Source organism: Phoenix dactylifera, chromosome 1 (assembly GCF_009389715.1).
Source record: "Phoenix dactylifera cultivar Barhee BC4 chromosome 1, palm_55x_up_171113_PBpolish2nd_filt_p, whole genome shotgun sequence".
In the NCBI taxonomy this organism is placed as follows: domain Eukaryota; kingdom Viridiplantae; phylum Streptophyta; class Magnoliopsida; order Arecales; family Arecaceae; genus Phoenix; species Phoenix dactylifera.
In genome coordinates this window covers 40,511,522-40,537,548 of record NC_052392.1, presented here as the reverse complement: position 1 = coordinate 40,537,548, position 26,027 = coordinate 40,511,522, and the positions used below count along the sequence as shown (strand labels likewise).

Here is a 26,027-nt window from a genome sequence, read left to right as displayed (position 1 = left end):
GGCCAGAAAAGAAGATGAACATAAGAAGAAAATTTAAAAGAGAATGGAAGAAGAAACAAAAAGAAATGGAAGCAAAAGAAAATCATCCAATAAAGTAGGGCCTATCCACCCAGAGCATGGTCAAAATAGAAAAAAAGCCAGCCTTCCTACACTATGGTTTAAAGTGGATCGGATAATATCCATTCTGATTCATTTTTGTATCCGAAACTATCTAGATTTGGAGAGAAATTTGAGCATCCGACTAATATCTGTATCTGTGTCCATATCCGTCGAAGAAAAATGGATATGGATAAATAAAAAATATAGATAGACAACTATCCGATTCGTATTCGAATTTCTGATTCTACTTGTAATCCTATTTAATTTTAAAAAATAAATGACCATATCAGCGTGCTATTAATTTGATTTAGCATTCACTTAGTAATATCTTTGATTTTGTGGTCATAAAGTTTAATTGTCTGATTTATATCTATGTTTATATCCATACTTTCGATATTCGATTTTTATCCATATCCATTTAAAATAAATATTGATATAAATTTTTGCATTTGACAAACATCTATATCCGTATCTGTATTTGTCAAACAAAATAAATATGGATATGGATATACTAGTATTTAATCCGGTCATAGACCAAGTACAAATCCCAATGAAAAATGAAGGGGGCGACTTCTCAACCTTCCCACCGCATCCCTGGGTAGCACCTTCTATCTCTTCATCTCTAATGCTGCTGCTGCACTAGAATGAACAACTAAACGGACTTGTCCAAGGAACAACAGGGAGGAAGAATTCTTTACAAAAAAAATTTCTAGCCTTTCACTTATTCCTGAATTAAGTGGGGTAAATGGATTAGAAGGCAAAATTTTGTAGTTTTTGGAGATACCTATTTAACCTTTGGAAAATGATTTAACCTAGGTGCCCCATTAAATGTTTGGTTAGAAAGGATAAAATAACTGAGTTAAATTGCTGTTACTCCCTTTTATTCTGCTTCCAAATAAAGCCTTAGAGTTTGGTCTTTGTCATTGAGAATGCATAGCAATTGATGCTGTACTAATGTTATCATATTATTTGATTTGTTCTCCGAAATCATCAACTTCTTTTAATTTATTTTGTACGTTGCTTTTCTTGGTGGGCTTGTGTAGATGCAACAAACCCCATGCAGATGGATTAAAGAGTAACTGGTAAGATATTGTTATGAGATTCAAGAAGTACTCTTATAAGATTCAAGAAGTTAAGTATTATGATGCTCATAGTTTCCCGTATTCACACGTACATACCATCATGCAATGGAGCGCACCAATATCGAACTGAGATTCAATGCAGGACGAGTGTCCAGTCTCGATACATTCTACTGACTTCGTACCGAACAATATTGATGCTGTACCTGTGAGGATCCGTGCGGGCGTGTGTTTAGTCCCACATCGGTTATTTGCTGGGTAGATCTTGGGTACTTATACAGGATCAAGGAACCCAAATAATACTTTCCGGCTAGCCATTTTGGATGAGGTCTTGGGTTGTTACAAATGGTATCAGAGCGGACCCGGCCTATAACTTATGTGGACTAGGGGACACAGCAGCACATATCCATTGGGGTTGACCACGGACCGATCGTGGTGTTTGTGATTAGATTTGAATGGATTTGAACTCTTAGCCTGACGAGGATGTCAGGGCTTGAACGAGGGGAGTATGTGAGGACCCGTGCGGGCGTGTGTTTAGTCCCACATCGGTTATTTGCTGGGTAGATTTTGAGTACTTATACAGGATCAAGGAATCCAAATAATACCTTCGGCTAGCCATTTTGGATGAGGTCTTGGGTTGTTACAATACCAATATGATACCAATATGGAATCAGGTATCAAAACTATGAACCTTATGATGCTATTGTATGACTAAGCCCAAATAAATAGGTTAATTTAATCCCAATTACTGACCATTTGGTTGCAGAATATGATATCTCAAAGTAAATGGGTTAAGTTACATCTGATCCACTCCAGTATAAATTACGCCCTATGGAGTGGAATAGACATCCTAGGGTTTGGTGGAAATATTGAATTTAAACATCCTCTTACGATTTTCACTTTGCCCTTATGGTCACATCTTTCGTGTTTGACACGTTATAAATGATTTTAAAGGTGCCTTGATTTTACTTAACCTTTCTTGTAACCCTAAACCAAAGGCAGAGATTTTATCTAACATACTTCTTGTTGTTTTCAGACTGTTACTTCTTCTGTTTATGTATAAATTTGAGATGATTCTTGCACCCCCCCCCCCCCCCCCCCCCCCAAAAAAAAAAAAGAATTTATCTAGATACTGCATCAAATATTATGCAGCCTCTCACACATTGAAAATTAACCTAGGTGCTTCATCTACTATTTGTTCACCAACCATACCAATGTTCCCTTGAGTTTTATCACTTCTCTTCCGCTTGATCCAAGCACATTTCAGCAATATTTGGACAATTTAGCAATAGGAGAAATGGCCCACCAATGCAACACCCACATAAGTTTTTACATGCAATCCATGCGAACATTAATTGCCAAAAAACTAAATATGTTAAAAGGACATGTCCTTTCTTGTTTGATCTTACCTTTTGCAGCAGCCCAAAAATAAAATGGCTGACAAAAAGTATGAGCTCAATACTGTTAGGTCCATCAGATATGTATGGAATGTAAATTGTATATTTGCCAACTTGATATTCGAGAATGGCTGGGTAGATGGCCACTGTTTCAGTATAATGATTTCACAATATCAATAAATTGTCCATGGCACCATCATAGAAAAAATAAAAAACAAGAATGAAGTAAGAAAACAGGTTGCTTGTGGGGCTTTCTTTTCAATTCAGATCTTTCATTGATGCAAATGCCCAGCCTGGCATAATTCATTGCATCACAGCCATCCAGCGGATAGACTCTTGATATCCATGAATTAAATTGATCCTATGATTGAAAAGACCAAGGTAATCCTTAAAGTGGCCAATGAATTGGATGGCCACACATGCACAAGAGGTAAATAGAGATGGCCACTACAAATGTTTGTAACTCGGAGCTCACCTGAAGGAAAAGAGTAAGCGGAAAAAAAGAAGAGAGAGAGAGAGAGAGAGAGAGAGAGAGAGAGAGAGAGCTCATGAAAGGAACAAGAAGCCTTCCTTGATGAAAATTTGGTACATGAGAGGATGGACACAAATCCACAAAGTGCAGTGATCAACCTGACGATCTCCAAATCCTTCCCTCAAGGGAAATCACCATCACAGAAACATCATCATGATACTTCCGGCGATCACCATGTGGAATATCCAGTAATTCATGAAAATCCATCCCTGCAGAGGGGATATGAAAACCAAACATGCATTCCAATCATTAAGGTGTTAGAGACCCAAAAGCTTCATAATGGTTATTGCATGAGATGAGAATAACTATTCATGGCTGGATGTTTCCATAACATGATGCAAGATGTTGCTCGTAAGTGAAAAATGCATTAGCAATATAAAGACTGCTAGACATGAAAATTATCAATGGCAAAAGAAACTATTAGTAACTGTCGGTATCCTGAATAACCATGACGTGTGCAACAAAAATCTGGTAAAGCTTCGAAAAGGAGGGTGTCATGCATTTGCAATGATGGGCTATTTAGACAAGCGAGCTGTAGAAATAGATCGGAAATGGTAGCTAACCGAACTTTCATGAAGACTTTAGCAGAAGCTTAAAAATTGATGGTGATAGAGGATGAATCTCCCTGGGATAAAGTTTGAGGGTTTTGGGTTTGGTTAGTGCCGTCAAATATACTTGCTATAAGCCAGCCTGACTTGCTAGGATGCTCAAAATTAACTTTGGTCAATGCTCGGATATTGTGGAGGTATCAATCACATATGCATCTCAGTCACCGCATTTTAAGGGAGAAAAATGATATTCAGTGAGAATCAGAAATCACATGAATACCTTTAAGAAACAGCTGACACCTCCAAAATCAATCAAAAAGTGATCTAGAATTGAATGATTTCAAATGATTAAAAAAACATATGATGTCAAATCCACTGACCATTTTTCTTAGCTGCACGAAAAAGAAGCTCAGCTATCAGGTATTGTGCAGGGTCTCCCTCAGGACAATTTTCCATAAACCACGAAACATGTGCAACCACCTCTTCATTGCTGAAATATTGGTAAAGCCCATCAGATGAAAGGACTAAGAAGCGATCACTTGAGCAGAGACGGTGATGAAGAACTGAGGGAATGCAGCTAACATATGGTGAGGTTCCAATGTAGTCAATCCGAAACATCTCCAGCAAAGCTTCATTGAACTTTGGCTGTATCAGAAGGAAAATACCAGCGCAATCAGTCCCACAAAAACAACTTTTCAGGAATCTAGCAAAACTAAAGAAAAACTTAAAATAAGGGTAACATGGTTCTCAAGTCGTTTGCCTGTAACACAGGAGTAAAACATTAGAATTTTAAACAGCCTATTTCTACATTTTCAGCATTTGCTTTTAGGAGAAACACATATTGAAGCATCCATCTTAGTTCAAGAGTATTCAACTCATAAAAATTTCAGGGAAAAAAATCATCTTACATAATGGATATGACAACAAATTAAGAGCATTCTCCTTCAAGAATGCGTATTATATAAGATGAGATTAGAGCTTCACCTTCAGCCCCCTACTTGGCCTAAAACCTTGAATATATAAACTCATTTCTCTAAAAGCAAGAACCACCAAAAAGAGCAATTGCTAGCAACCTTGCAGGTACCGAGGTTGATACTTTAGTACCAGCACTCTAACAAATTCAAACAACTGCAACTCATCTTTCACATGGCAGTTTTGAGAAAAAGAGTTAAATACCGCTTTCTTATCTCAAGCCGAAAAATGAAATGCTACTGAACTGTGTCAGTACATGCATCGCTTCTAGATCCATGGGGCTTTAATCACATGACACAAGAAATGAACAGTTAAAACTCTTAAGCCTTTTAATTGTATCTGAAAATTAACTATAGCCAAACTATAAATTATAAGTGTGGAGAGCAAAGTTAATCCCGATGATCACCATCATGCACATCAACAACTGCTCATAGTTCATTAGCAATGAATGATAGACAACACTGCAAAACCACTGTCACATTTATTTGCAGATGGATCAACAAATCATGTATCACCACTTTTAATATAAGACCAATGTCCATTAATCAACATTGCTTTACATTTTCATTTAATCAGTGTTCTGAAAAGAAAAAAGAAGGGAAAAAGAACGGGAATATTTCATTTGATGCATTCAGTATCCCAAGGAAAAAAAATCAATTTCCGTCATAAATACGGGATTTAGGGAGAAAGTTTTCATGACCATATCAAGCTTGCTCTACATCATGCCATTTGCATAGACATAGACATGGGTCTTGGACATAGTCAACATGCAACTCCGTCTTTCCTTGCTGCTCGTGGTTCGTTTCAACAATTCAACATTTGCACTAGAATTTGTAATGTTCATCACTCAGAAAACCAGTCAAAGAATGTCAGTACATAAACAATTCCAACAATATGCCCGATCTGGAAACTTATCTGGACTGTCCTGCTGAATTAGGACCCAGGTGACTGACCTTGTTTACAAAGTAGAATCTACATCTAGAAAAATTAGAAACCCACCGACATTAGCCGAAGTTAATAAATTTGAAATAAGTATACTAGCCGACCTATGTATTTTAACGATAAACCAAATGTGATCGGTTATTCGAACCAAAACACAAATAGGTCAGGTATATTAATCCCGTATGACTTAAAGAATATATTTGCAAATTGAAATTTATCTTCATGTAGCACAAGGGGTTGAATGGCAAAGCTGCATGTCAGATAAGGTCTGCCATACAAGGTCTAAGCAATCAATATACATAGTGTTGTTCCCCAAAATGAAAGAACTTGACAAATAACTGAAATAAAACTGCAAAACAATAAAAAGATGATTATCGGATAATAACATTTGGATAACCTTGTTTAGGTTGTTGTCCATAGGTCACAAGCTTGTTGTCGGATGAGGTACACAACTTTGTAGTCTCATATTTCAAAATTCTCATGCCCTCAGTAAATCTTATTGCTAAGAAAAGAAAATCTGAGAGTTGATCATGTGACTTGGTCAAGAGAAGAAAAAAGTTATGTTTTGCAATGTAATTTATTTCTTTTGAAAAAAGTTATGTTTTGCAATGTAATTTATTTCTTTCTCGTCTTTAAAACTCAAACAAGTTAGTAGGTGAAATATTAGTGACTAACTTGTACGGGATCAATGAACAAATATGCCTACCCAACTTTAAACTGGTCAGGTCAGGTGGGCGAATAATGCCACAAACTGCCAATCATTCTTTGGAACACAATACCCAAGCAGTTACCTAAAAGGACACTGCTATTGTCCAAACACCACTAGCCATAAGTAAATAGTTTCAAAAGGTTAAATGTCTTCAGATTTAGGAACTCCTCCCTCTGCCATCTTCAATTCTTCTTGTTCCATGTCTCTATAACCTATTATCTATTGTCATGAATTCAAGATCTAGCAACGACTCTTCTTTCTTCAGTACCTACCATTTGCTTCCTAACTTTATTACCTGCCATACTTTTGGCAACATAATGCTGGAATCTATGAGCGGATTTAAGTTTCAAATATCCAATAATTTATGGGAACCAAGTCTACATCTTTCTTAAGATCTTCAGTTTTATAAACTCTGGACATCTAAGACATTAGTAAATCATCCTCCATATACATACAAAAGAAGAAGAAATAAAACCTCTGCATTAAAATCTTATTTCAAACAAAATGTTCTCTACTCTACAAAATAACTGTTCCAGCAATCCATAAAATTTTTATTAATCACAATTTTTTCTAAATCAAGTAATAGGGCTTGCTGGATCAGTAATCCACCATATTCCAGCATTCAAGCTTTAGGACATACATTCCTTTTGGCATCTTTGATCTGCTCATAAATAATGAAGCATCATGTTTCTAGTTTTTCTTTATTAGTAATTAATAGTAAATGTCAAAATATACAACAGTATTCTATTTCATCACTCCCCAGCAAAATGCACCACCACACTGCTCAAATTCCTATAATTCTTTGCTAAGCTACCAGTAGGACAGCCTAGACATAAGGACTAACTAGGGATTTTGGATAGAAGAAAAACGACAAAAATTGCTGAGGATTAATAGGGAAGAGGAAAGTTGGTTAGAAAGTGAACAAGCAGATAGAAAATTCAGAAGAATAACTGTTACATCACAAATCTGCGAAAACAATAGGTTTTTTTTTTCTTGTGCAGATCAAGCATCCAACTGGAGTTAGAATTAATTGGTCTTAGTATCAAACAGAAGCAATTTGGTGATTCTTTACACATCACTGGATCTTGTAGTAGGACTGGTTGGATCTAATCTATGACCAGATTTTAAAGGCCTACTTGCTGGTCCTAATATCAGCAGATTGCTGCAAGGGGGGGCTCGTTGATAAACAGAAATGGTAGAGCAGGAGATAGAGATATTGGGATTCTTTTATCAAAGCTAGTGGGGTGAAACCAATAAGGTAAGAAAGAGAGAAGAAGAACAGAAGATAACCAACTGTAATATAAACAGAGAAGTACAAGATTAAACGGCAGAAAAATGGAACAATATTAAAGAGCGGAGAGGGATAATATCAGACTCACTCTGTGACCTAAGAATCACAAGTAGGGTTGCAAGCATCCTGCTTCTTCTAAGGCATCACACCATAGGACAGAAAAGAAGACTGAAGTTTTCATTCATCTTTTCTTTTTCCATCTAAATCTGATTACATAACTCTAAGAGCCAAGTTTATAAGAATAGAAACCCTAACAATTTGTTTGTAGTCCCAAAACTATCCCCCATAAGACAAGGTTACTTGTTCCCAGTTATTGTAATAAGAAATGCCATGAACAGTACTGCTACACCCAATAAACTGTCAAATAAAATCTGAGATATTTGAATCTCCACATTTGTTTCCTAACAAACCAACTGAAAACTAAAAGAAATAGGAAGGAAAATAGCAATTCGACAGCTAAATTCAAATCTGAGAAGAATCTCAAGTCCTGCAGCCATCCGCTGCATCATGAGACGACCTTGGATCCCTAATACCACCTGTCAGAAAAATAATCCGACCTGTGAAACTTCATCAGAATACAGACACCTACATAATTTTAAGAAAATTGCACATAAATAATTAGTGATTTTCTATTTCTCCCTTTTGGTCTACTTATTCTTGATTTCGCTATTCACTTTCTTTTTCTTCCCTTCTTCTTTCTTAAATTTTTTTATCGCCCGAAGATTATAGATTTGTATCATTCTCACATATTACATATGTAAAATTCCTCAGGAATTGAGCATATGTTCTAAGTGCTAAATCAAAATTAAACAGAAAATCACATCCAAAGTTTCTAACATGATATCTGAGCAAAACTATAGGAGAAGATAGGAAACTAAGAGGCTATAACACATGCACACACAAAAAAAAGAAGATGCAAGTTGTTTTTCGTTAAGAATATACGAGGATAGGGTACATGAAAAAGTAGGTGCTTTTTTCCTATAAATTGAGAAATGCTGCATTAAAGTCTTTTTAAATGTACTAAGTTCTTGAAAAGGAGTCCATTTTAAGACTGATACTTAACAAACAAACAGGATAAAAACACACCCTGCTCAGCTTGTCATCTAGAAAAGCCTTGTTTTGATGAGTTTAAATGCAATTTGGACTCCTACTGGAAGACTTGACAAGTTGCTGAATGTGCCCTAGCAGAGGACATTAGCAACCCCCTCATAAATGCCCAGAATTTCAAACTTACTCCATAGTTCACTTATTATAACATCAAATCAATGTTGAAAACAACCAGTTAACAATCCTATTATCCTAAATTAGTCTAAATACATCCCACATGCCTATAGATCCTAAAAGGATGTTTTGGGTAGCTTAGCTCATATTAACCATGCGGGACTTAGAAAGAACTCATGCTTAAGTAAATTGCTACATAATCTGCAATGGGCAACAACTTCATAATCAATATTCTAAGTTCCTACATGCACGATGTTGCTTCAGTAGAATTTATGATCTCACTTCACAAGTATTAAATTGGGAACCAATCACCCTTTCGTCAGAAAAAAAAAAGAGCCTCCTATAGCATTTCGTTGTTGAGATGAATTTGCTTCCCAAAAACCAACACAAGAACTAGCTTCTACTTAACCACTTCTGGACATTGAGGACCAGATATGTTAAGGCCCTCATAAGCATTGTGGGTTCTAATCTGTGCCTCTTAGAAACAAACCAACATTGTTCTATCAAAGATTATCACTCTCTAAAACAGAATCTTTTGATAGGCAAACAAATTATAACATCTCGTTCCTTAAAATGCTTCGTCATTTGGATATTAAAAGCTGCTGATTTGTGCTTTCAATTGCTTTTCTCAAATTTAGTTATTCAAAATATGCATGCTTCTTTTCTGGATACAATTTATTATTATCAGACCAATCCTTTCCATTCATAACCTCAAAGAACTTTTCTGAGTACAATAATCACACAAGTTGTAACAAAATCAACTTGCAAATGTAGTTTTCCTGGCTGCTTGGTAGTAAGGCTTTTTCACAAGTTTCCAAATCTATGAGTGACTGCTTCGCAGGCTCACTAATATGTCCATAAATGGTGGGCCATACAAATATTCTACTCAGTATCGAACCTTCTCCACCTTATTCACAAATTTAGAGACTCTACTGATTCTCCAAGCTATGGCATTTAATTCAACAATTTTTGTAAAGTATAAAGAGCCATACATTGGATCATGTCATCCTGTAAGCAATGCAGTGAGCCAACATAGATAGCCTACACACTGCTTCAGGTACCACAGCCTACAGCAAAGTCCATATGGGCATTCAGAGAAGGTGAATCAGGAGCACAAAAGGGTGTATAATGCTCCATGTCTGTTAGTTATGTAATGTTATAGAGTTGAAGAGTCAAGTCTATGAAGCATGGACACAGTTACGGCATACGAATACGCCAATACAACAAACCTTAAGAAATTATGATATAATAGGACTAAAATACGACAGTCAGTACATCTATCTTTTTAACATATATGCAATAAAAACATCCATAAAGTACAGTATGTTATGAACATAACATACTTCATACAATAGAATCAATATTAATCTGTCAATTAGAAATCTTTCAAATCCAAGGACTACAGATCATACATTATACAGTAATATCAGCTTCACACACTCAAAATTACTATTCATCATTAAAAAGGTCACATTTCATAAAAAGAAAAGAATAGATTTCTTGCTTCCATTGTTGGAGGTATCAAGGAAGTATAAGGCATATCCAAGAAGTATATAAAGTCTTCTTAATGAAACATAGGATAGTTATAATAAGTATCTTATGCATATATTAGAAGCATCTGACAAGTATCAGCATCCAATTTATCCAACGGAGACATGGTGTGCAATGTGAAGTATTCATGCTTCCTAGAGTCTTTTAATTTAGAGTCCGTATGGCTCAAGCATTCTCCATACAATATTAAGTGTTTGTTCTATTGTCTTTGCCATCATAACATCGATGTAATAGAGAGATGGCCGTGCGCAACTTTGGTACTTCAATAAGAGAATCAGTATGTCAATTAATTCACCATCGATAATAGTTGAACAAACAAGCATGCTACCTTCTTTTTCCAAGTCCGGAACAAGTCATGACAAAATATCTCATGTTGATACCTAAAAAGAAGTATTTATTACATTGCAAAATTATCCTAGTGCATAGTTTTCCATGTGGTTGGCATGACATAGAATATTTTGTCATTTCTTGGAACAACAATTCCAGTCCACTTCACAATCTAATGTTGGAAACAGTGGTTGATGATAATTTACTTCGATAAAACCCCCCCTTTCTTAGAACACCTTCTCTTTCGGATGCATGGCTTGCGCAAGCCATATCAGTGATCACATTCTAAGCCTTTTTCTCTGAAGAAAACAAGACCATTTGGTTGTTAGTGAGGCCTCTCTTTGAGATTATTGCAACACTAACAAGTCATCCAAATCAGCCTACAGGTGGGAAGAAGTGGATGTTGGATTGAAAAATGAAGTGGTCCTAAGCGTTTTTGTGTCAATATGCCCCCTTCCCTCTGAGAGTGAGAGAGAGAGGCTAGTTTTTTTTCCTTCACTATTTTGTCATTTAACTAGAGCTGATATAAGTAGATTGGAAAGCCATATTCGACAGGACAGGCCAAAGCTTTGAAATTGTTGAACTACAGCCCAACAAGAAAAGCAAGGCAATTACAATCATTCTAATTCAAAATTTTAATATGGCATTGCTGATAGAATAATGAACTTTGTAAAATTTTACCAGTGTCTGAGCTACTCAAATTCTAATAATTAATACATAAAGAGAATAAGTCTAAGTCTAAGATTAGAAGCCTTATTATATTCTACAAAAAAGTTTATAATTTACTTAATCCTTACTTATTTTGAAAATGAATCATAGTGGGAGATCAAAACTCACAAAAACCATGCAAAAGCCAAAAGAAAGGGGCAGAACAAAACATGAAAAGAAAATTGATTGGTAGATCATAGGGCTGCTCAGGAAGAGGGGTTCTTGAATTTAGCTAAGCAGTACAACCCATAATTTTTATTTTCATATCTTTGGTTTTGTACAAGATTCATTGTCTCAGTACCGGACCCCGTATCACTACCATCCTATTACAATGTCGGTACGCAGTTTAGTACAGTACAGCTTAGTATAGCGAATATCAGTACAATATTGTACAGCTTACCGGGTTGCTACCGCTATGGTATGGTACAGTCAGTACGATACTGTACCGACCAGTATGGCAAACTTTGAACTTTTGTAAGTTGAATTTCTAATATTTTCATGTCAATTTTTCATAAAAGAAAATGCAAACAAAATATAAGAAATATATTGCCAATCCTGGAACTGGTTGCACTGTATCTTCAGCTCATGGCAGACTGATCATGTGCCTCTTAAACAAATAAATAAATTAAAACTGTTTGTCTATATGTATCACAAAAAGGAAAAAAGAAGAATGCTTGTGTATCACAAAAAGAAAAAAAAAAGAATGCATGTGGACCCTATTTAAAAGCATAGTGTTTCAGCTAACCTTCTTCAGAAACCCTGCACCAAATGCTCTAGTAACTTTCAACTGTCCTTTTACTCTATCATTTAAGACAGCTTGAGGATCATCAGCATGTTCTGCTTTAATTCTCAGAACTTCCTGCAGAATTTGCATAAATGGTGAGACATAACCAGGGTATACAGTCAAGCATCGTGTTGCTTCTAGAAGTAGTAATTAGCAGACTATATATTGATAAAGAATGAAGAGCTTCTAGATAAATAGTGGCTAATGGAGTCATTTATGCAATGTTCACATATTTTTATGTACCGTGGAGAGAGAGAGGTGTCTCCATATACTCTTTCGGTGCTAAACAGTTATTTTAACAATGATGCCCTTTTGTATCTAAGATTTGGCAAGTATTTTGATCATCGAATTACTTTCTACTAGACCATGGCACATGCAATGCATGTTTTTTTTTTTTAAAGAAAGAAAACTGAGAGTTCATAACCATAACCATCTAGCCTTTTCCCAACTATCTGGGGTTGGCTTTATATCTTGAAAAAGACAGAGATACAAGATGGGGAATGCAAATATGGAGATGCAGGGAGGAAGAACATGGACAGACAGACACGCCTCACCAACAGACATATTGGGAAAGCTGGTACTACATATTAGAATAGGTGCAAGTTTGGATGAAATTACTCCTAAGGCATCCACAAGAATTAGCTCTTTCTAAAAGTGAAGGTGCTTATAGTGCCAGCATGCATGGTGTACTCACCCATAGAGACAAAGCCAGTCCAGCTAATGCCAAAGTACAACACAACAATATAAACTTACAATGTTTATCCTGTAAAAAAAATGTAGAAGCAAAACGGCAACTTTTACAATTGACACTTTTACCTTTTTGAACCACGAAACACAGCATCTGATATGATATTCATCTTCAGGGTCACACACTATTTGTAAAGACTAAATTTCTGCAGCTACTTCCAATACATGCTTTATATACTTGGTGCCCTTGTGTAGTAATCTTTATGGAAAAAACTTGGCATATGGCAAGTCCTCTTCTTCATTTCAAGTAGAATCCATAAGAGTTACAATTGGACAAACTCTTTGCAAGTTGACTACAAGAAGTTTCTTGAGCATTGCTTTATTGCCTTAAAATATACATTAAATCTTGTTTCTTCATTACCTTCCTTCTTATATGCTTTTGCTGACAGCAGAATACAAGATATTGTAGTTGTGGACAATCCAATTAATTTTCCCTCATTAAACAAGCTTGTAGCAAATGATCGAGGGACAGCATCTAGAACAGAACGTAAATTATCTCAAAATGAACCACCATTCAAGTAGGTGTAATTAACGGCTGGAGGTTCTAAATGCTCCAGGAAAAAAATAGATGTAGTTTTAATTATGTCTTCCTCTGCTCAACCTAGATCACTAGCTGGCATGTAGCATCTAAGAAAATAGGTGTAATTTCAGCGATTAATATTAGCTCAAAAACAACTGGCATAGCACGTGTGCAGGATTTTAGTTCTCTCAATCTCTCCCGATATTATCATTTGCAGCAGTGAACACCATACTTGTTCAGCATGCTCTATACACACTGAATATTCTGTGGCTACTATTACATGTCCTTCAAGAACTCAGCAAGAAACTTTCCAATCAGCATGTTTGTCTTTGTCTAAGCATCATATTTATCCATATTCTCCTAGTGAGGAGTTATTTTCTCCCTTGATGATTAAATTCCCTATCATTTTGGCAGGCGATAGAGGCATATAGGACCTGGACATAGTGATGCACATGGTGCTTATAACAACAAGATTGTCATGCATCATTGTCCACATTAATAATAGTGGAAAAAGTTTTATCATATGCTCGGGAAAGAGAAGATATAATGAAGATTTCTATAATTTGAAATGTTATCAAGAAACAGCTCGAATTGGTTGGTGTTGGACTTCTAAGATGCTCTTTAAGTTCCATAATAAGTAGTTACTATGAAGACAATTAATCAAGTTGGATGGTGGTTGACCTTATTACTCCAGCATTATGATGATCCTTATATATACCATTGTAAGGTAAGAGAACAGGGAGGCTTTACCATGTCTATGAAGTTTGGAGAGCTTTGAAGGTTGTGCAAGAGTCCAGTGGTTTCTCTCCTGTGGGAGGATGGGTCCACCAATATTGGCAAAGTAAATTGCCAAGTCATCTTTTGTATTTTGCCATATTTCCTCTTATAAACAAAGTTTCCACTTTCTTTTTTCTATTTGCTTTTCGTTTTCTTCTGCATCAATAGGATATTCACTGATGGTGAAATATTTTATGGAAACTTCTTGATCACTTGAAGACCTGTTCGGGTTGCATACACCCTTCAGCACACTCATACTACCACCTGGCATGTATCTCCCAGGACTTTTCATATTTTATACTATTTATAGGCTATTCAGAAGGAAAGCCAACACAAATAGTTGACAAATGTCTCTTTTAAAGTGCATGTTTCTCTGGAAGTTGGAATGCTTCAGCACTGTTCAAGTAGCTCATTTTGAAGTTCCACAAATCAAGTCCAAATTCCTTAGCAAGATAGATCAACTAAAGTAAAAAAGTGAGATGCACGTAAAAAGTATCTTATGAGCTTTGTTATGGTAGATTTTGAGCATGCTTCCCTACTTTTTTTTGATAACTTCACTCTTCTCTCTCTTAAATAGAGAGAGGAGAACGAGAGCTAACTTATGGCAAGTGCATTTAGTGAAAAAGCACACTTATTTGATAATGAACTCCAGAGGGTTGGCGACAACCAAAAATTCAGTCAGAAGTTTGTTTTATTATATAAAAAAGACTAGAGCAGTCTTGTGGTAATCAATCAAAGGTTCACAAAGGGGAAAAAAATCAAGGAAGAAAGCACGCATATTTATTTAACAAAGATACCTTTTCCTATAGGCAATACATACAGCCAAAGAAAATGAAAGCATAAGAAGTTACTTTGCTCTCTTACACAAATTTTAAACGAGTAATTAAAGATGAAATGCACTAATATGCAATACACCATCTAATCATATAACACAAAAAAATGTACTTTAAACCTTGATTAAATGAGATGGAAATGATGCTCCATTGATTTTTCATCATCACGCTAATCCTAGTGTGTCAAAAGACTCAAAACACCTTCACCCCTTGATGCTTTGTTTTTATTTTCTCGACATAATCCCAAGTTTGACTCTTCTTCATTCTTAAAAGGCATTGCATCATCTCCCTATTTTGGTCCAAGAAATGGATAGTCTAAAACTCTAAACCACACTAAATTACTTTTTTTGTCACCAGATGCATAGGTTAGAGGTGTCACTAGATGCATAGGTTAGAGGTCTCCAAATCACTATTTTGGGTATGTAAGCAGTTTAGAAATAGTAGAGCACATCCAATGGCTCGGATCATCGATGCAAAACCCTCATTGTCCAATATAGACCTGACTAGATCTGCATGGAGATCCACTCGAGTGTAGCCAAGTCCAGCTATATATATCTATATACACACACACACACATACATACATACATACAAACATACATAAACAATATATATATATATATATAATGGGGAAAAGTTTACAGCAATTACATTAGGTTATGTAGCATTACAATGGCACATTATAACACAAATAAGCGCTATTATTTGACATTTGCATTTTCTCTCAATAAAATAATTATTTCCAAAAGTTTGAATTTTCAAAAATTTTCCCTTCAAAAAGTTTGTACATGAAAAAAAATATTTTTGTGAGTAAACAGTGATTTCAAAAATAACACCATTATTTCTCCATTATTTTTCCAATATAATGTCATTACAACGGCTATTATAATAGTTAACAATTTAATATTAACTCCAAATCACACAAGGTGAGATCAAATAACAGCCCTAATAAATGTTGAAGTGCTCAACAATAGTTTTGTCTGGGATCCACTCTAAGGGAATAATGGCATCATTGAAACCTTGTTCGCTATTACTTACGGTATCTCAAAATTGAGTAACAAGAAAGGTGGTAATGGCATGCTTTTAAGACTAGGTAGACTCAAGTTGTAGCCAGAAAAGCAAGCATCTCAAGATGCCACAAGCTCTCTCTTCCAAGGTTTACATCTTCAATAAACCAAGGAGACTTTGATGATACGTAAGCCCCCAACTTGCCAAGGTAATAAGGAGTAGATACATAAAAAGCTTCAGATGGATCAATTATCAAAATGAATGAATAACTTGTCATTGTGGCTGTATATGAAATTTATCAATTATTGTAATATATGTACATCTATGTTCATAGTCACATGTAAATCTATATTCCAACTTCCAAGTAAGATCATTGCCAGGTAGAATCAAGTAATTGGATCAAAATTCTTACCTTAACTAACCTAATCAGGTTAGGTTTGGGTCAGAACCTGACCCATTGATAGGTGTAGGTTTAACCATTGTTTAAACAAGTGAGGTTGTATGGTAAGGCCACTAGACTCTTGAAGCACATACGCCTCGAGGATAAGGTGTAAGAACCATTGATCCTCGTTATTAAATGAAGGAATACTTAAAATAAGAGAACCGCCGACACAACATGGTTAAGGATATTTTGAACTTTGGTAAAGATTTCAAGTTGTATATTTGTAAAATGTGCACAAGTCTCAAAAGAAGAATACCAAATGTTGCCTAATTTGAATCATTACCACCATACTGTATATAATGCTCAAAGCATATATGAAATACAAAGCCTAGGGGATGTGCCTCCCACAAAAAGAAAATAGACAAGACTTCTATATAACATGAGTAGCAATCTTTGCAAAGCCTCAGATATGAGCCTTGGGGTATCCCGGGTGAGCCTCAGCTCAAGAAGTGGGGCAAGGCAAGCCTCAAACAAGCATATTTAACAATAGGTGCAACTAAAATAAGTAAGTACTCGTTGAGCTAACCCTCATAGTTAGGACATTGATTCATAATCATGAACAATTTTGTCTACAAAGTGAAGGTCCATAAATTTAAATTGGATTAAACATATCTTTTTTTATTGTTTCTTGGTCAAACACCTTAGCTTGGTAGACCTTGTCAATATAAAAGGAAAGAGAACAACTAAATAGAAAAACCCTTTGCTCAAAAAAAATGTAGGTAACTGTAGAAATGTTCAGTCCTTACTAAAGCCACCCTATAAGATTGCGAAGTTTTTTGAATCAAGCACCATGACTCAATTAGAACAAGGACATGAGACTTGGCTCAATTAAAAAGGATGATGAGTAATGCCTCTTACAGAAGAAGATGATCAAAACAGTGGGTCTCGCTGAGTACTTTTTAAATATTTTTAGTCATAGTGCTTATCAATTTCCATTTTCAGGTAGGGATAGAATTGCCATCCTCTATATTTGGTTCATCCAATTGCATTGAAGTTTCTGGAGCGGATAAGTGGGTGTCCGCTTCAGTGGTGGACATCTGGTGGTGAAGCATTAAATGGATCGGGCTCATCGTCCAGTAAACACAGTGTGAATGACAAGGTAATGTTGGTGAACAGAGGAGGCAAGCATGGTGGCATAGATCAGCAAAAGGGTGGCTTGAACCAGTGAATAATTAGTATAGTCAAGCAGTGACAATGATCCAAACCATCGGACAGAGCATTGGAAGAGGAACAGTGGGCACTGGAGCAGTGGAGAGGGTGCATTGCAATGGAGGTTGGTTGATCACCAGGGTGGCAAGGTAGTGGTGATGGCGTTGTAAATTCCTTAACAAGTAGAGAGGGAGGGGAAGGAAGGGGGAGGGAAGAAAACATGGCAGCAGTGTAGCAGGGGCACACCAGCAGCGTGGAGAGAAGTCAGCACTGCCATGGGCATTGAAAGAGATGGCTAGAGATTGAAAGAAGATATCTTCCTCCTACCAGATGGGAAAAAGATCGCACTACTGGAATTAATTTTGTTCATTTTTATAATAAGACACAATTTTAAACTATACTTCTATGAAGAACAGTTAACAACTGGTTAGAATTTTCTTTGATCTAGAATGTCTGTTAGCTAAGGAATGGAGAGTATCTCATACTTTTACAGAACAATAAATGCATTATGGCATTTTCCCAAAAAACAGAACTAAAATTCACAAGGGATTTCTATAATCTCTACAGAACTAGCATACATGGTATAAAGATCAATTGTCCATAGAGAAATTCAGAGCCTTTGAATGGCTTTAGATAATTGTTTGAATTTAAAGTTCAGAACATTTTGCTATTTCAAGTACCTAATGGTTAGGCAAAACTTCCAATGAACCTAACGTTGTGATGGTGTTTATTAATGTGATACATATTAATGATTTAAAAATCAAAATACAAATAAAATTATGCTGCAATACAATGACAAGTAGCCGTCCGGATTTTTGTTAGTAAGTGTGTATAACCACCATCAAAAATCAATACAAAACCTGCATATGGTATGACAGCAAATCGAATGAAGAAGAGGTATCTATACTCTGGTTTTTTATTTTTTTTACCTTTTCTTTGTTAGATATATTATACAACTCTGGTGTAAATACATTTACAAGAGTCAGAGAATAAGAGTTCCCAGAGTTGATAATGTGAGGTCTAGCCTCACGTTGAATGGGCCGGCCTCTTGACCCAGTCCGGCGCCAAATAGAAGGCCCGAAGGTCCATCCCCATATCCAAACAAAGCAAAACCCTGCTCAAACAAGGACAGAGGAGGACGAGTCCTCCTCCACGAACTTGCCAGAGGCTAGGAAAGCCTAGCCTCCCCTCTATCTAAAGCCCCAATCCCCCACTTCTTTCATCACCAAAGATAGCAGCAGCCACCGCTCTCTTTCTTCCCTTTTCTCCTCTTATTGCCAATGGTTTAGGCTCATTGCGGCCGCCCGAGATCGTAGCCAGGCCATCACTGAAGCCCTTGGTAAGTTCCCTAATTTCTTCTGTTCTTGTTTTGTCTAAAACTTCCATCTAGCCGGGATTTCACCAAAAATAACCAAGAAAAAAGGGGCCCCTATTTATTCCATTTTCAGATCCAAAAACCTACTTTTTATATCTTTTTCCGGCCTTCTCCATTGCCAGTGCTTGTCACCGGAGGTGGGACTTGTCCTCAGTGCCGCTCTCGACCGTCACCGAAGCCCCACCGGCGGAGACCATGAAGATAGAGAGGTGGGACGGAAACCCCTATTTTTTGCCATTCCTTTGTTTGCTTTCTTCTCTTTTTTCGTCGTCAGCTACCTATTGGCCGGCCGCCAGCATTCCCTTCTTGGCGTCTTCCGACAGTTGGTCACCACCCTGGTTATTGGGTTGGGGTTCATCCTCTTCTTCCTCTTTTCTTCTTCTTTATTCTTCTTTCTTGTTTTATCTCTCTTTCTCTCCCCTCTCTCTTCTTTTCTCTCTCGTCCCAAGCTTTTTATCTCTCTCGTCCAGCCAACCCTATCCCTCTTCATCTTTGTTGAGCATGAAGTTGTATCCCCAATAGTACCTCATTTTTAACTTTACTAGTCTTCTAAGACAATGATAAAATTAATTGTATTTTAATAATACTGAACTAGCGAAGCGGATCCGTCTAACTGAAGTGAGATTTTGAAGCAAGAATAGGTAAATAACCTAACGCTTCAACGCATGTTTTCTAATGACTTTTGGAAAAGTACACTTAGTTTTATTAGATTTGGTTATGATCTCGGTTTTATGTTTGATCAAGCGGATCAAGCATGCTATTATTATTGTCATAATTGTTTTGAAATATATTATGTATCTTGAAAATCTTGTAAGATAAATTTTGAAAAGTTTGACCGGGTAATTTACGAAATTTATTTTATAAATATATATACTCGGCATGGCTATGATCTGGCCCCGCCAATGGGGGTTATACATTAACCATGTTGACTTCTAATCCCAAAAACTATTTTCGGCACCAAGCCACTGGTGATTAAAATAGTGGTATTTGTTATCTTACACTTGGTGCACCCCATATCTATGGTCTGACACATGTCATTAGGTTAAATGGCTGACATTGGGTCAATTATCAGTTCATGAAAAGTAAATTTTGAAAAAAAAAATGTGTATTATTCAAGATTTGATTTCTTCCTAGTCAGTATCATGCTATTTGATTATTTATTTGTCTGGCATGCTGAAACTCCACTTTAATGTATTATGTTACTTACTGAGCTAGTGTAGTTCATTATTCCTTGTTCTTCTATTTTCAAATCTTGAATCATGATTGCTCGGGACTTCTAGCTTAGTTTAGTTTAGCTTAGTTCAATTTAGTTTTGGATATTTTATTCAGTTTGAATGATAATAATTGGTTGGAACATTATGACTCTTGCTACTTTGGGATATTTGTTTGCGAGAATGATTTGATTGGATCTTTATTAAATTGATTGTTCAAGGATTGAAGAATTATTGTTATCCCTCTGAATTATTATGATTTGATCAATAGCCTTACATGCTTGTACAGTCCACCCTGTAGGCACGCAGCATCAGCTATGCTCTGATTCACGGTGTGATAAATATGGAACAACACAAATTCCATTTCAATATATAACCTTTCTCTGTCTGGGAAAGTTTATTGAGTCCAATAAGAACTACAGAATTCATAGAACTAATTCAAATATTGCTTTCTGGCAGCAAAAGAATAAATTAGAAGCACAATTTCATCACCATTAGCTAAGTATTGATTAATATAGTTTGATTTACGCAGGAAATGGGGGGGCAGGGTGTGAAGAATTGCTAGATGTAGAAGATTATGCGATGCTAATAATTATCATGAACAATATCATGTAGCTAAATATGACGATATAGATGTACGTAATCCATTAAAACGGGAAGAAAATTCAACAATATCAACAACTTCATGGATACTCTATGATTATAAACAGGCTTGCAATAGTTTATGTAACAATATAAACAAAAGTAGCATTTTGATATATTCTCAATCACTGACTGATTAGAAAAGATAAGCATTTTTCACAAAGATATCAAGTGACTTTGCATATATGTTAAGGCATTTTGCAACATAAATCCAACCAGGTTCTATGTAATAGATTAATTGAGAACTAGCTAGAGTAAACTTCTAAGGTAACAAGCAAATAATTCATAACTATTTATCAGTTACCTCCTTGATGCTGGTACTATGATCAGTAGACAGCTGTACAGCCCTCATCTTTAATCTGCAAAGAGAGAGTTCCCTATTCTTGTTAATGTTGCAGACACGGCTGTTGGGGTTATGCATAGGAGACTCCTCCGAGATCCTGTCTAACTCCACACGAACAACTGACTCCCTTGACCGGTTTCGATGCTTCGTATCATCTTTTACAAGATTTTGGTTAACATGGCGATCATTTAGCCTGTCTTGTGCCAAGATAACACGACTGTCACCGAGGTTCATGACATAAACATCCTGATCCTTCATCAACATCACAAGAACACATGAGCCCATCAGTGCAAGCTCCGGATTTTTATCGAGCGCCTTTTCCACCATTTCCATGTAAGCTTCCTCTGTTGCTTCAAGAGCTCGTGACATTGCCCTCAGTACCGCATCATGATCCACTGGCCCTGGCTTGCATCTCCTAATGACTACTGACGGATTAACTACCCTCTCATCAGCTTGGGGCTGTTCTCTGTGCCAATCATAACTCCAGGGGAAAAGTTTCTTACGCAATGACTTCTGCTTTCTGTACATTTTCCTCAATTTCAACCCGATCAATGATCTCTTCATCATCTGCCTATGCCCCAAAGCAGAAAATGAAGCGACAGAGCTGTGCTTTGAATCTCTGGAATCTTTCCCCAAAACACCCTCACTTTCCCTTGGACTGCCAGCATCTTCCACATGACATGAACTTTCTCCTTTGATACTTGAAGAGCAAGAAACAGGCTGTGCTGTTGGTAAGCTTTCTCTGGTACTCAAGTCTTCACTGGCACTTGATTGCAAATCCCAGGAACTCCTCTTCTTTCCAATTTCTGATGCTAACCAAGGCTCCCTCGAACCATAGTCTTCCAGCAGTTCCATCTGAAGCAGCTCATAAAGGCGCTTGCTTTTTCTGCATTGGCTTGCCAATTTGGTTGCTGCAGTGCAGGAGGCTTCGCTCTCCGGTGCATTGACATGGCTTGCTGTTTCTGAATTTCTATCACCCATATTTGTGCTATAGTCTTGGCCAGCTTCACTTTGCAGCTGGCCTATGTCCTTAGATCCATCTTTTTCCTCTACTATTTCATCAGCTTCCATGAATGCTTCACCTGACCCATTTTTCACTGTAGTTTCCACTCCAGTTGCATCCTCGTCTGACTGGATAGGTACAACTTCTTCATTGCACTGCTTTTTGGAACATTCATCATGTGCTTGAGAAGGATTTTCACCTTGTTTTTCCAAAACATCATTGTGCAACTGAGAACCTACACATTCTTCCTTTACAAACTCTGAAGAAACCCCAACCGCATCATTTTCAATAAGACCAGATGAAGGTACACTTTTTCCAGGCTTGTCTTCATAATCCCATAGCAATCCTTCCAACTCTTTATCTATAGCTTTATACAGATTGCTCATCAAGAAATCAGGTCCATCGGGACCGCTGAAACCATCATATATCCCAACAAATAGCCACCCTTGCTCTTCAGACAGCACGACATGCACCCTGTCCTCTCCGGCCTTGCCATGAGCCCACTGCAAATTACGTGTATTGCTGTACTCGGGTTCAGATGGCCCAACCTCCACACAACTCTGTGGAGCTTCCGCTCGAAACCTTGCCTCCTTGGAATGCCACACCAACTGCGTCATCGGATGCAAAAGGAACCGCTGCACCCATCCAGGAGGACCCTGAGAGCGCCTTGTGAAAGTCTTTGAGAGCGCAATCTTCATGGGCCTACTCATGCTCCTCATGAGCCGTCCAAACCCCGGCCTCCTCCGGCCATAAGCAAGTGGAGCTGAGAAGTTACTCCTATCAGCACCGTCGAGAGGACCGGACATGAAAGCACCCTTGTCCAAAGGCCCTGACATGAAACCCGCCCCTCTTTCCAGAGGCCCTGAAGCAAATCCCCTCTCCAAGGGTCCCGACAGGAACCCGTTCAACGGCCCAGACCCGCGCCGCACCGGCTGCAGAGGGATCGCAGCAAAGGATGCCGTGCTCTCGAACGAAGCAGCAGGCTCCTGGGCATCGCCTGAGAGCAGCATCTTCGGATTGCCGGTCCGAGCAGTCGAGGCATTTGCACTGACCGAAGCCCCTGATATGGTTTTAAAGGTGGTCTCAGAGAAGTTCTTGCTGACCCTCTGCACCCCAGCAGCCAAATCCTCGGCTATCTCCTGCCTAAAGGAGCCGCTGTGCGTCTCCGAATCAAGGATGCTCGAATCTACAGTATACCTTTCAGAATTTGACGGGGTTATGGCAGGGGAATCAGCAATCACTGGCCTAACATAGCAGAAGGAATGGCCCAATCCTTCATCAAGGGGCTCTAAGAACTCCAAATTGACCCCCTCTTTCCCATTTCCTAGCGGCACGAAGCAACCAACGACTCGAGAAGTACTGTTCCCCATTACCCACTTCCCTAACACCGTGAAATAACCATCCGGCCACCGGCGAGCGCTCTACCGAGAGATCTCTGGACAGGGGGGGTTCTCCGGCTCTGCACCATAAGCCAGCAGCTCAGCTCGGACTGCGGCGGCCGCGAAATCCCGAAGAATCCCTCAACCCTATGAGCCCCTTTCCAGTGCGTTTGCATCATAAGCAGCAGCTCAGCAACTACGGCATCCAAATCCCACCAAGAATCCCAGGCTAGAAAAACCAAATCTCGGATCCGAGAACATAGAAAACTAACAGAGATTTAGCAAAAGGAGCAGCCATCATGTGCCCTCGCGAAGCGCCGGCGAAGCTCCCACGGATCCCTGGATCAAGCACCTCAGACAGCAGATCCAGGCGCACAACTGGCGAATCCTGCGAGAAGAAGATAGAAAAGGGCGAGGAAGGGAGACTGGGGAGAGGGAAAGGGGAGGAAAGGCGACGCCTTTGCGGAGATCTTGAAGGAAAGGAGGCAGCTTGGAGGGGAGAAAGGGAGGTGAGAAGGGGATGGGAAGGAGGAAATGGGGTTTTTGTTTGGATCCTGAGGAAAGAAATGGATGGGTGGGTGTTTGTTTTGGGGGAGTGAGGAGGGGGAAGAGAGAGGGGAGAGTGAGTTCACTTCATCCCCGTCAGGGACCGGGACTGGGGGAGGGGTCTCTTTCTCGGAGTTTTCAAATGGTTTGGGAGGGTAAAAGAGAGAGTCTCCGGGGATGGAGTTGAAAGTGGAAATGGGGGGTTTTGGTTTGGGAATTTACATGGGTCGTATGTCGTCTTCTTTTCCGCTTGCATGATTGGATTTGATGGTCTCAAGAGTCAAATTAAAACAATATATATATATATATATATATATATATATATATGTCCAGATGTAACAAAATTGCTGCCCGATGCCCTCCATCGTCATATCATCATGGTCGCCATCATCATCGCGTCCATAAAATGGATGGAGTGGGTGGACTTTTGTTTTTTACTCAGTATTTTAAGATGCCAAAACGCAAAGAAATCTTTTCTTGTAATCATGCAAGTGTGCAATGGATGCGTGCATGATGAAGCAAACCGCATATTATCTCAAAGATTTAAGCCAAAATTCTATAATTAACTTTAGGTAATATATCATTTTTAATATTTAGAAATTTTGAAATCTAAAATAGAAAAAATATATTTTTTGTATTTTTTTTGTTTATTTATTCTTTATGTAGACCATAAAGGATGTACCAAACAGAACTTCTTGCTTGCAGCACAAATAAATATCAACCAATCCAAATCAATTAACACATGCATCTTAAAATACAGAAGAGTTGATGGGTCCTAAAATATAAAATCAAATCAATTATTAGATTTTGTTATTAGAGCGATTCATCATATTTCCACAAGGTATTTAGGATTTAAAATCCTATTTGTTTACTATAGTGTTAAACGTTGTAGATGTTGAGAATTCTTATTACAATATCGGATCATGTATTTTTCGCCTGCATTTCATGCATGCCGTAATAAAAGATCAGACAATATCCCTAAGGTCGACACATGCATGAAATACAAAAAGAATGAAATTACTCCGACAGCTGACTTGGCCCTCTTAGTTAACCTGCATCCCAAGTGCAACTTGCATGTGCAGAGGTAAAGCCTCAAACAGATGTTGGATGGCCCCATGTCCAAGCTATATAAGATAGCTCCCTCCTTTTGTTTTATACCAGGATTATTTAAGATTTTATCATGATCATTTTAAAGATCTTTTACAGAATAAACAAATGTTCGAAGTTAAAATAGTTTTGAATGCGCCTTCTAGCATCCTAGATTGTGAACTATTTATGAACAAGCATGATTATAATAATAATGTGTCTCTCATATTGATACTATATTTAAATTTTGGCAGGATCTTGATGCAACTCCTGAAATATCTCTCCATACATTGTATCCCAAGGTCTCTCCTCCACACAACCAGCTGCACGATTTTGAGCACATTTCATCATACATGGAACTGGCATGTAATAGCATGACCATGCAGCCCACCTCTTGCCCAAGATAGAATACGAAGCTTTCTAAATGCCCGTGCCTGTCTGCATTTCCCTCTCATACATGCACCGTATGCCTTCTAATTTTAGCTTTTTCTTTTATATATATAGTGTAGGAGAAAGCTGAGATGCATCGATCCGAAGTTAAACAATACGACTCTCTTTTTTAATTAAAAAAATCAATGACTTGATCTCAAAAATAGAGCCATCCTTAATTTGATTGATCCCAAGGCTCAAGGTGATGGTGATGGTGTATTGGAGGGCTTGAGAATGGCAAGACGGAGGCGGCAAAGGTAATGCCGGGCCCGAGAAGCCACGGTAGGTGAGCTAAAGCCCCTGATGGCCGCCAGATTTGAGAGGGAGAAGGGAATGAAGACCCACTGGTTTCCTCCTCGATTTTTCTTTAAATTATTT

The 26,027-nt window shown here is 37.8% G+C and overlaps 1 protein-coding gene across 1 annotated transcript; it reads right to left on the bottom strand.

Moving 5' to 3' along the window:
- Nucleotides 1-2,642: 2,642 nt before the first annotated feature.
- Nucleotides 2,643-24,261, bottom strand: LOC103714713 (protein phosphatase 2C 32). The gene is made up of 4 exons (XM_008802081.4): nucleotides 21,168-24,261; nucleotides 12,122-12,235; nucleotides 4,036-4,300; nucleotides 2,643-3,316 (listed from the first exon to the last, which is right to left on the bottom strand). The coding sequence occupies exons 1-4, from the start codon at nucleotides 23,577-23,579 to the stop codon at nucleotides 3,201-3,203; spliced, it is 2,907 nt and encodes a 968-aa protein (XP_008800303.2). The 5' UTR covers nucleotides 23,580-24,261; the 3' UTR covers nucleotides 2,643-3,200.
- Between the last annotated feature and the right edge of the window lie 1,766 nt (nucleotides 24,262-26,027).

Coding starts and splice junctions, on each gene's coding strand:
- LOC103714713 (XM_008802081.4), bottom strand. CDS start 23,579: ATGGGGAACAGTACTTCTCGAGTCGTTGGTTGCTTCGTGCCGCTAGGA. Junction 12,236..21,167: donor ATAGTACCAGCATCAAGGAG/GTAACTGATAAA, acceptor CAAATTCTGCAG/GAAGTTCTGAGAATTAAAGC. Junction 4,301..12,121: donor GTGCAGGGTTTCTGAAGAAG/GTTAGCTGAAAC, acceptor CTTCTGATACAG/CCAAAGTTCAATGAAGCTTT.